General features: G+C 35.1%; 1 protein-coding gene across 5 annotated transcripts in view; it reads left to right on the forward strand.

Moving 5' to 3' along the window:
- IL6ST (interleukin 6 cytokine family signal transducer) overlaps positions 1-12,539 on the forward strand; it is a 37,754-nt gene that overhangs the window by 10,830 nt on the left and 14,385 nt on the right. For all 5 annotated transcript variants that reach the window (XM_044663888.1, XM_044663879.1, XM_044663899.1 and 2 more), the window contains 4 exons: positions 3,994-4,114; positions 6,156-6,319; positions 6,919-7,073; positions 8,459-8,618. In XM_044663888.1, the coding sequence (XP_044519823.1) occupies positions 3,994-4,114; positions 6,156-6,319; positions 6,919-7,073; positions 8,459-8,618 (600 nt within the window). The remainder of the gene's footprint in view (positions 1-3,993; positions 4,115-6,155; positions 6,320-6,918; positions 7,074-8,458; positions 8,619-12,539) is intronic.

The raw sequence follows: 12,539 nt of genomic DNA on the forward strand, positions 1-12,539 counted from the left end.
TATCTCCTTGGGATCTATTTTCCAGGTCAGTTGTTTTTCCAATGAGATATTTCTCATTTTCTTCACATTTTTTTCCTTTGACTTTGTTTCTTGATATTCGTGAAGTCATTAGTTTCCTCTTGCCTGATTCTAATTTTTAAGAAATAATTTTCCTCAGTGAATTTTTGTACCTTTTCCATTTGGCCAATTCTATTTTTTTTAAGAAGTTTTTTTTTCTTCAGTGGATTTTTGTGTCTCTTGGCCTATTCTGGTTTTTAAGATATTTTTTCTTCAGTATTTTTTGTACCTCTTTTACCAAACTGTTGACTCTTTTTTCATGATTTTCCTGTATCACTCTTAATTTTTCCCAATTTTTCTTCTACCTATCTTATTTGATTTTTAAAATCCTTTTTGACCTTGAAACCAATTCACATTTTTCTTGGAGGCTTTGGGTGTAGCAGTATTGACTTTGTTGTCATCTTCTGAATTTGTGTTTTGGTCTTCTGTGTCACCAAAATAATTTTCTATGATGAGTTTCTTTTTTTGTTGTTGTTTGATCATTTTTCAGCCTTTTTCCTTTCTTTTAATTTAAAAAACTATCACAAGTAGGCTCCATTCTATGGTGAAGGGGACACCATCCTAAGCTTCAGTTTTTCCAAGGTGGTATGATCTAAGGAAAGGTACATTTAATACTTTCCAAGCCAGTACTCCAGCCTGTCAGCAACTATAAGCACTCTTTTCCACTCTGGAACTGTGAACTAAGAAGTCCCCTATTTCCCTCCTACTACAAGCACTGGCGTCCTAATGCTCCTCCTCACCCTGGGACTGGGACCCTGATCTGCATATGGGCAATGCAAGAGTCCTATACCCTGAGCCAACAAAGGGAACCCCCTATAATCTGACTAGTTGTCCAATTCCCTTACCATCTGTGACTGAGAGCTCCAGAAGCTTTTGCCACTGATTCAGCTGACCCCTATGATGTGCACTGGTTTGCTTGAGAAGGGGCCTATGTTGATGCATTGGTCTGCTCCACAGGCCAGCCATGTTTTTGTCATCACAAAATATTCCAGATGAGCATTTCAGTTTCTTTCTTCCCTTTGCAACTTCACCCTTATTTGGTCTCATGTTTTGCCTTCACACTTTCATAAAGACTTCGATCACAGTGCTATTTCTGGACCAGCAAATCCTTCACTAGTTTCCATCCTGAAGTACTATCTAGCCTCTTGCTTAAATTTTTCATTCTCTCTTTCTCTCTTCCTCTCCCCTCCATCCTCTCTCCTCCCCCCTTACTCTCTTCCTTTTACCTATTTTGTCAAGTACTTACAAGATATTAGCCAAACCTGTGTGGTACTATGATCCCAGGTAGATTTAGAAGACAGAAATATCAAAATTGAAGGGAGAAAGCCTTAATATAGATTTAGACAGAGGATTTTACTGCAAATCCCAATTCTTTCATTTACAACTATGTATGACCTCAGGCAAGTTACTTATCCTCTCTAGGCCTCAGTTTTCTCAGTAGTAAAATGAAGTGATTGGACTAGATGACTTCTAAAAGCCCCTTATATCTGATCTTGTGACTTTCTAAGACTTCAAGACCTAGAAAACTGAACATATAGAATTTATCGATAGATGTAAGTTTAACCACTAAACAAGGTTGGTAAAATCAAAAGTCCATTGGTGCTGTTTTCTCCCAGGCACAGCAAGATGGCTACCCTTGGGCCTAGAGCTCCCAAAAATGCAATCAGACTTCCTGTATTCTTATTAACAGCAGATTTAATGAATTAAAAGAACAAAAATCAGGTGAGGGTGCAGGGCCAAGGAGGTCTCTAGACCAAGCTATCTCACCCCCTTCCTGACTATTCTATATTCCCACCCAAAATATCCCTATCCTAGCTTCCTAGTCTGTAACCTCTCCAACGAGTTTCAGTAAAGGTAACAGAGCAAGTTGACTAGATCAAGGTTGGTGACAAAAATGGCCTGATCACCAAGATACAGGCTAGTAGTGCCTGTGGAGGTAGAATAACAGTTCAAGTCAAGGCAAGCTGCCTTCCCCTCTCAAAGTTTCACAGGTACTTTAGATCAAGAATTGGCTGGCAGGAGCATCTCAAGAAAAGACAGGAACCAAACGTAGGATCACACAAAGAAGCACAAGCAGGATCAAAGGGAGACCAAAGTCCAGAGCTCTCTCCCTGCTCCCAAACTCCTCCTCCTAGCTGGCAGTTAACCTTCCTTCCACCACCACCACCACCACCACCTCAGCCATCCCTCTCTCAGAATTCTGAGAGAGAGAGCCCAGGAACATTCTTTCAGTTTCTGCTTAAACTCCTCTTTTCTCCTCTTTTTGCATTCTTTTTAGAACTCTTTCCCTTGCAATCTAGCCACGATCTTATAATTTCACCCTGTAACTCATTGCATTTTACTTTATCTCTTATTCCTTTCTCTCAAGGTCAAAGAATGAAATGTTTTTAAACAGGAGAAATCTTTTTAAAGTGTCTCTCAGTTGCCTCTCTTCCCATTAGAAAGACTGACCCTACTTATATTAGTCTTGGAATGAAGATAGAAATATTAAAAAGCATGGAGGAAAATCTTAAATCCCCAAAGACTCAGAGGAAATGAAAAGGCATCAGCAACAACTTCACTCTGAATCAGATAACCCAAAGCATTGTGTAGTAAAGATGGCCACGTTTTGAGAAACTAAGTCTAGATGTTAGATACCCACAAATTAACATCCTTCCTGCTGAAACTTTAGTAAAATTCTAATGCATATTAATTGCTGTGAAATGCATATTGGAAATCAGAAAAGTTGAGATACTTCAGATCCATTGAAATAAATATAACCAAGCTCATTCTCCCTCAATCTAATTTCTGTGGGTTACTGAAACCTCTTTAACATTTTCCCTGTAAAAAATTAATATTGAATTGGGATGTTTTCTGTGAAATCATCAGACCCCCACCCCCTAAAAACAGCCTAATTTTAACCTAGAACACAGACTGTACTTTCCTCAGTCTATGAAAATGGTGTGGTGCTCTTTCCCTTTGTTGAGGTCCTTGTTAAAGATGATGGGTTTAAGGGCAAGCTGAGTAGCCATTTAATTCTCTTGAGGGACAAGGTAATGAAATCCCTGCACAGATCACAGGTTGTCCACAAGATCCATATCTTGTCCTGATTGAGACTTGAGTCCTCAAATCAGAGAGACCCTGGAAAGGAACATCATGAAAAAGCATAAATTGAGGTGACAGGAAGTAGGTGTTTTTTCTGAAAATTGTGAACACAAGAGACCATGAACTGGCTTGTGGTTAGAAGTACTGGCTTTTGTAGCCAACCAAGTGGTTCAGTTTGTCTGTCCATCCATATCTCTCTCTCTCTCTCTCTCTCTCTCTCTCTCTCACTTTCTCTCTTATTTAATAAATATTAAATAATAAATATAAGATTAAGTTATGGTCTACAGAAAATGTTAATCATTATATCCCTCCTATGTTATTTCTTCTTCTTGCTGTTTTGGTCTTACCCATTCTACTCTTTGTACCGCCCACTGGAAATACAAGTCAACATTGCAACTGAATTGCTAAATATTAACAATTTAACTTATACAAAATGGGGAAGCAGGCTAATATTAATGGCTAAAATTTAAGCAGGAAAGTAACAATTCATTTCATTCATCGCTATCATTCTTGCCCATGTTATTCCAGGTCTTCAGCCCTTAATTAGAAATGAAAGTTATGTTGAAATACACTTAGAAAGAAATTATAGTTAGTGAAGATTGAGGAATATGACTATAACACAGATATTTGCTCACAAGAAATATGATTCACTAGCTGGGAAGAAATCTGAGCCCTTAAATTTAGAAAAATTTAACTTTATAATCATTGAGCTTTTCTTTGTTGGTACCTTTTGCATCAACTTTTCTTTGTGTTTATCTTTTCCTAATTTAGACCAAGTATACTGAAAATGACAATATTTAATTCAATGTCCTGGGAAGTATTTGCCTTAATAAATTCTATTTTTTATGGTAGGGCTTCCAGAGAAACCAAAAAATTTGCATTGTGTTGTAAATGGTCAAACTGACATGAAGTGTCAGTGGGACCCTGGAAAGGAAACACATTTGGATACAACATATGTTTTAAAGTCAAAATGGTAAGTTGCTTTGTGAAATAATTTGAATGTTAGCTTTGTAAAATAATCAATCTTGTATAAAAAGTTTCTTTTTTTTGCCTGTTAGGCAGTGGTGGTATCAATAAAAATTTTAATATACCTTCTCCCTTGAACTTTTAAGCTTTTTTGGTATTTTGTGGTTGGGAATAACTTATTTCTTTTTTTTCCATTCCCCATTTTAGGAAGAAAAGGTGAGAAGACATGTTTGTAGATCCCTTGTTTAGAATCCATTTGTTAGTTGTTGTTTTTTTAAATACAATTAGTCAAAAGCTTAGCTCATGTTATTTTTACTCACTTTATTTCTTCCTAATGTTTCTTTTACATTTTAAATAGATTTGTAAAATGGATCATAGATTCCAAATTGGAAGGGACCATTGAAGCAATATAACTGAGAGATTTTGAAGGGGAAGAATTATAAAAAATGTGGGTCCTACTTGAAAGTCATAACTTCCTATTATTACTAAAGAACCAGTGACACTTTCAGTAGTGAAGTTAATTGAACTCTAGATCTCTTGAAATTTCTTCAGTTCAACAGAAGATGCAAAATGACTTTCTAGAAAAAAGAGGGTAGAGAAAGCATGTTTTGAAGGTGATTGTAAGAAAAATCATATAATGTTAGCATTAGAAAGGGATCTTGGAGTTGATTATTTTAACTTTCCCTTTTTAGATAGGAAACTGAGTTTAAATGGCATTATTAGAGGCAGCTAGGTGACTCAGTGGATAAAAACTCGGGTCTAGACATTCAAGGTACTGGATTCAAATTTGGCCTTAGGCTCTTATAAGTTGTGTGACCCTGGGCAAGTCACTCAACCCCTGTTGTCTAGCTCTTACCATTCTTCTGCCTTAGAACCAATACTTACTATCAATTCTAAGTTGAAAGGTAAGAGTTTTAAAAAATTACATTAAATTATTCCTATGCAGGCAGGAGATTAACAGTTTATTTCATTCATCCATGTTATTCCTGCTCTTCAGCCCTTCATTAGAAATGAAAGTTATTATGTTGAAATACACTTTAGTTAGTGAAGATTTTAGGTATATGGTATAGTACAGCTATTTACTTATAGGAAACATGACTCACTAACTAGGAAAGAGTCTGAACCTTTAAACATATTTTTAAAATTAACTTTATAATCATTGATCCTTTCTTTGCTGATACCTTTTGCCACAACTTTTCTTTAAGTATGTCTTTTCCTCCATTAAGTCTGCTAAAAATAATAATATTTATTTCAAAGTAATGGTTTTAAATGCATAAGATATAATACATAGAATTACAAAAAAAGCCAAACTGAAAATATATTTAATAGTTATCAAAAATACATATTTTTTAAAGTTCCAGATTCCAGTTTAAAAACTTCTGATTATAGGTAGGCAGTGGCATTTTCATTTAGAATTCCATATGCACCCAGATTTCTGATTTAAGATATTAATAATACTTGTGATTCCAGAGGGGGAAAGACTCAGGGAATTTATGTGAGGGATATTGGAGAACCATAGAACCAAGGGGATGTAGGAAGGAGATAGGAATGAAGTAAAAGGTAATATGGAAGGCATAAAGAAAAGAAAGCTCATTCTCTTCACTTCTTCCCTTCATCCATCCTTGCCAGTAGAAGGCTTTGAGATCCTCCTTTCATTTAACCTTTTGTCTCACTTAGCCAAGGACAAAACATGATTCAGAAAATTACCAAAATGAACTCGATGATTCTTTTATTCCTAATGTACTTTGATTTTGCTTAGAGTACTAGTATGATTTATGTTTTAAAATAGAAAATGGTAGGGGGGAAAAAGTATGACTTTAAAGGAATACCTTTTTTAATTTTTATAAAAATAAAGAAAAGACTAGCATAGTGTGACTATTACATTAAGGTTTACAAGAGCAAAACTGTTAAGAAAGTGAAAATAATATGCCTGTATTGCTTATTTCCAAATGTAAGGAAGGCAAGTTAATTTTGGAGAGGCTTTCTGATTAATTTTTTTGTTAGCTATGATTTTAAGTAATTTAATGTTTATACATTTTTATGTTTAGGGCAATAAATCAGCTGCCAGATTGCATTCCACCACCTGGGGTAAATGACTCATGCACAGTTGATATGGTTGTGTTTTATGTCAACACGGATGTCTGGGTAGTAGCTTCAAATGCCCTTGGAAATGTTTCATCTGATCCTATCAATTTTGATCCCATCGATTTGGGTAATTATAAACTTAAATATAGGACATAATTTCCTGATTTTAATTTCTCGTATAAAAATCATAACTTACTAAGGAAGCCAACTGATATAGTATATGATTTTGGAAGCTTTTCTCTTTGGGACATTGCAGTTAGTTAGAAATAGCTAAGAAGTACAGTGTTTAAAGCACCAGATCTGGCATCAGGAAGACCCAAGTTTAAAATCTGACTTCAGATACCACTTGTGACTCTGGTCAGTTGAGTATACTGATAGTACTTATTATCTCCTTGAGCAGTTGTGAGGATAAAATGAGACCATATTCATAAAGCTTTTTGTAAACTTAAAAACCCTATGTAAATGCTAGCTATAATAATAATAGTTATTATTATTATGTAACTTGTTAAGTAATAATAAACATTATTATTAACTAATTATAATTAAGTAATTAAGTAAATTATTAAGTAAGTAAATGGCAAAATATTGTTTTCAGAGAATTTTGAACATTTAGGAAGAATAAATGAATGATATAAAAGAAAGTAAGCTCTCTATAAAAATACATTTATTTTAAGTTATAAAAGTAAAAAAAATAATGATTATTAGGTTTTTATTTTGTTCTTTTAGTGAAACTCCTCCCTCCACATAATATATCAGTCAGCAATTCTAAGGAACTATCCAGTATCTTAAAAGTGTCGTGGACCAACCCTGATAATAAACCTTTTGATGGACTAAAATATAATATTCGGTACCGGGCAAAAGAGACTTCAAATTGGACACTGGTAGGTATTGTGGAAAGTATTTGTTAAAATGGTCTGTCCTAAATGTCCATTACCCTAAAAATTCATATATTCTAAAAAATACTTTGTTTCAAGTGGCATGGACAGTGCTGAAAACTAAAAACAGTAGTCCCCTTTGTGTTGTTCATGGATCCTAAATTCAGAAGGCACATGAAGAAAAGCAAACAAACATAAAACAGCTATGAAGTAAAAATAATATGGGAGGTGGGGGGCCTTTTGGAAAGGAGATAAGCCAGAAGGGTAGAAGAACAAAGGCAAACAGTACAATCAAAGTATTATTTTCAGAGTATATACAGATGAAGAGATTAATAGAGAACTATAGAGGAAGGAAAGTTTTAGGTAAGATGATTTAACTTTTGAGGTCAAAAAAAGTAACAGACTGTCCATCAGTAGTAACAGATTAATGTAGCTATAGTGGCAGCAAATGGCACCAAAGTTGGAAAACATCATAGATTTCCGAAATTACTGCCATGATCAGCAGGTTGTCACTTGATTGTGAAATAGAATTTTTAGAGGATTTGGGGTTTTATGGGTTTTTTTACTCCATGTACATAATGAATTGGTCCAAAAAGACTCAAACATATGGCTTTGGCCTCATTAGTTCGGTTGCACTCCATCTCTGAACTAAGTGACTAGAAAATGTAAAAGCCACAACATTTTATTAGATTAGAGTTTCAAAATAGTACAAGAATATTTACCTTTTGGTTAAGAGGTTGTTTGAAGGTTGTATGATATGGGAATATTGGGGGGGGGAGGGGGATGAGAGCACTAGGATTAGAACACCAAGGTTCATTTCTTGGCTCCACCATTGTGCTATCTTGGACATATCACCTAATCTGAGCTTTAGTGTATACAGATTTGTAAGTCTTTGGGCATAATTCCAGATTGCTCTCAAAATGGTTAGTTCAGTTCACAGTTCCACCAACAGGATGTAAGGAAATGTCCTTACATCCTTTCCAATATTTGTAATTTTGCCATTTTCTCATTTTAACCAATCTCATAGATGTGAGATGATATCACAGTTGTTTTGATTTGCATTTTTCTAATCAGTGATGATTTAAAGCACTCTTTTATATGACTATGGCTTTGATTTCTTCAAAAACTATTTGTTCATATCTTTTGACTATCAGTTGGGAAATAGTTCATATTCTTATAAATTTGACAAAGTCCTCTATATATTTTAGATATTACTTCTATCAGAGAAATTGTCTATAAATTTTTTTCCTAATTTTCTGCTTTATTTATTATGAATTTTCCATAATTTTGAGGTGATTTATTTTCTATTAGTCTTGCTGCAATACTCTGATTTGTGTAATATAAATTTTAAAAATCTATTATTAAAATATTTGTGGTTCTGTTCTTTTTAGATTCCTCCTGAAGACACAGCTACCACCCGGAATTCATTTACTGTTCAGGACCTTAAACCTTTTACAGAATATGTATTTTCAATTCGTTGTATGAACAAAGAGGGTAAAGGATTCTGGAGTAATTGGAGTGCAGAAGCAAGTGGAGTCACTTATGAAGCTAGTGAGTAAAAGTCATTTACACAAACTTGGCATCTTGAATTCTTGATATAAATTATTAGCTTCATTTTTTAAATGTTGAATTTAGGATCCTCATAAGAGGCCCACTTTGGACTTCTGATCATGTGATCAAGAAAGAAAGCAAGTCAGTAATTTCCAGAGGTCTCCCAAAAAGATATTATACACTAGATGTAAAACAGTTACAGTTGTATCTACAAGACAAAACATTGGCAGGGTAAAATCCTCATGTATTAATATCAGAGAACTGAGATCCTCATAGCCTTCATTTTGCATACTCCACACTCCCAAAGAAGAAACACTAGGTGGCTTGTAGGCCTGGGGTCCATTATAAGATCCTCTGCTAGCATAGCCTGCCCTGGGCCTGCCTCTCTCCCTGCTACATGGGGTAAACACTGTGTGCCTATCCAACCCGAGGGGAATGCTGGCTAAAGAAGTACTGCCCAGCCCTAGGTTAGGAACTTTTAAGGTGACAAAAACTCACCTTGAAACACAGTTCCTGTCCTCTCCTTGTCTCCCACCCCCTCACCTTTATAGAAAGCAACAGATGCTGATTCAGCTCAACTCAGAAAAGAAAAGGAAGGGAACTTGAGAATGAGGAGTTAGACAGCTAGGAGGAAAATCACCAGAGGACAGTATCACAAAAACCTAGAGAGGAGAAAATATCTAGGAAAATAAGTCTATCAGTGGTATCAGCCACTACAAAAGAGTCAAGAAGGATTAGGATTGAGAAAGAGCCATCAGATTTGCAATTAAGAAATAACAGTTCACTGGGAATAGAGAAGTTTTAGTTGAGTGCTGATGTTAGAAGTCAGATAGCAGCAGGCTCAGAAAAGACTGAGAAGAGAGAAAGTAAAAGTATCAAAGTGTGCACAATTTTTTCAGGGAGTTTTAAGAGAGAAGAAAAGGAGAATTCTCACACAGTAGCTTGTAGGGACAGTAGTTTACAAATCAATAGAATTTCTGTTTAATAATGACAATTCAGAAGAGAATAATAGAAAAGAAGCCCCATTCAAAATTATTATCAAATATATAAAATATCCAAGAGTCAGTCCACCATAGTACATTGGGTACCTGTATAAATACAGTTGCAAATTGCTCCTTAAAGAAAGGACAACTTAACCAGGATAGAGTGCCAAACTATTGATGGATTACTTTATATAGCTATATAAAATAATAACAAAATTCATTTAGAGGAACAAAGAATCTAGACCAGTGTTGGAAAACCTTTTAGAGATCACGTGCCCAAACTGTGCCTTCAAGCCGCCTGTGAACCCTCCTGCATTACCCCAGAGTGGAGGGAGGAAGTACTTGCATTGGTCTGCTGGACAAAGGGGCAGGCCATGAAAAAAATGTCCTCAAGTGTGGTGGAGAGGGATAACAGAGCAACCCCCTTGGGCTCACCGGCATAGACATGCTAGGCCTTCGCCAACACAGCTCTAAACTATCAAGAAGAATAATTTGGGGGGGGAGGGTTAGGAATTAAAGCAAAAAGAGCACCTGAGGTTAATGTAGCCATTGGTGTACAACAAACTAAAAAACAAAAATCACCTAGGAAAAAACTACGTATTTAACAAAAATTGCTGAGGAAAACTGAAAAGAAGACTGGCCAAATTTAGGTTTGCTATATACCAAAATAAATTCAAAATGGATGTATTGCTCAAGATCATACATTAGAAAAATTTCTTAGAAGAGAACCAGATCAAGTAACTTTAATAGGCAATGGCTAAGGAGTAGATTCTTTACCAAACAATAGGTAAAGGTAATTATAAAATATAAGTAGTTTTGATGGCATGAAATTGAAAAAATTTAGCATTAATAAAATTAATATAATTAATATAAGAAAAGATGGGGGGGCGGGGATCTTTGTACCACATATATCTAACAATAGCCTGAAATCAAAAATATAGACAATAATAAGTAAATAGGAGCAAAAGCCATTCTTCAGGAGATAATAGGTAAAAATATATGAACAAGCAATTCCCAAAATTTGAATTGTAATTTATCAACAAACATATGAAAGAATATTCCAAGTCACTAAAAATGAGGGAAACTTAACATAGCCAGAAGGTTCTGTCTCACAATCATCAAATTGTCAAAGTTGACAAAATTTGGGAAGGTAGGCAATGTTGGAGGAATTATTTATTTTTAAGCCCTTCTGTCTTAGTTAACAACTCTAAGCCAGAAGGGCACAAGGGCTAGGCAAATGGGGTTAAGTGACTAGCCCAGAATCACACAGTTAGGAAGTGTCTGACGCCAGATTGAACTCAGGACCTTCTGTTTCCAGGCCTGGATGTCTATCCACTGTGCCATCTAGCTGCCCTGTAGAAGAGTTATGAAAAAATAATTACACTAATATACTGTTGGTGGAGCTATGAATTGGACCAGTCATTACAGAAAGTAAAAATAGTGATGAAAACCATTCCTCTGACCCAGTGATTACTCTGCTAGGCATATACCCAAAAGGAGAGCAGTGATGAAAAAAAAGCTCCAATAAACACCAAATTATTTATAGCTGTTCTTTTTGGTATTTAAGGAACTAGAAATAAAGTAGGCATCCCTTAAATGTTAGGGATGGCTAAACATGAATGTAATTGAATATTGGTTCTTTACTCTTTCCCACATATTTGTTTCTAGTTTCATTATTATATCTCAGCAACCAGGTTAGTAACTTTGGTATGATTGTTATCTGGTCCTCACCTATGTTCCTCAGACCATTCTTCATTTCAAGGAATATGCTTTTTTTGTTCCCCTAACATGGCCCCATGCAAATATTGTTTCATTTATAGTTTTACTATGTTGGTTCTCTATTCAGTTATGCTAACCCCCCAGTTCCATTTAGTACATTATTCCTTTAGCTACTGATATCCCCCCCTCTGTGTAGCATTTTCTAAATTCTCTAACTTGATATTCTCTCACATTTATGTAATATGAAAACTTTATCTGCTTCTTCAGAACAAGCACTCTTTCTCTCACAACATCCATCTTCTACTGCTACTGTTTGATAATGCTATTCTATGTCCTTTTTAATTTGTCTGTTCCCCTAACTTCATGACCTGAAATAGTAGCTCTCCTCTTTTGTATTCTCACTTCCATTATAGTCATTTGTAAACATGTCTCACCTCTGCCCTGAGTATAGTGAATTCACTCTCCACACCCATATCCAAAATCTTGGAAGTCTATCTCATTCTGTTCTATCCGATAAGAACCAACTCAGGTGTCTCCATTAAGCCTTCCTCAAGACTCCCAGATGAAATTTATAACTTCTTCCTCAACTTTCTCATTGCATCTTCCCATTCAAAATGTATTTATTTGCATGTCACCCCCTTCACTCTCTTTCAATTGTAAGCACCCTAAGAACAAGATTTGTTATATGTATCTTTGTATATTTAGTGCCTTGCAGTCTCCCTAGCAGAGATATTGGCTTGTTTTTTTTATATGTTCCCTCCTAGCACTACATTTAGTAGCATTAGAAGTCAAATAGCAAGGAATTAAGAGCTGAATGACTTGTAAAGTTGCAATAGCAACTGTGGATTAGTATTTTAGAAGCTTCTTGTTTTTTAAATCTCAATCCTATGGGATTCAAAGGTTATTATGTTTAATCATGTCAATTTTCAAAAGAGGAAACAATTCTTTTTCTTTTTACATTCTTCCAAAAATATTATTTAGTAATATTTCAGTACTCAATTTTTATTTGTTCCATTTTTACTTTTATCATTACATTTAAAGGTGATATAAGAATAAATAGAAAGGAAGGGTGAAGTTAACAAAGAATTTGTTGCCAAATTTTTTTGGCTTCAGTAGTTTTGCAGTCCTAAAGACAATCTATGAAAATGTGTAGAAATTTTGATCTACTGATAAGTAAGGGTATTAAAATGCACAGATGTTGCGAAGAATATACCTAGGC

This window comes from Gracilinanus agilis, chromosome 1, assembly GCF_016433145.1.
Source record: "Gracilinanus agilis isolate LMUSP501 chromosome 1, AgileGrace, whole genome shotgun sequence".
NCBI lineage: Eukaryota > Metazoa > Chordata > Mammalia > Didelphimorphia > Didelphidae > Gracilinanus > Gracilinanus agilis.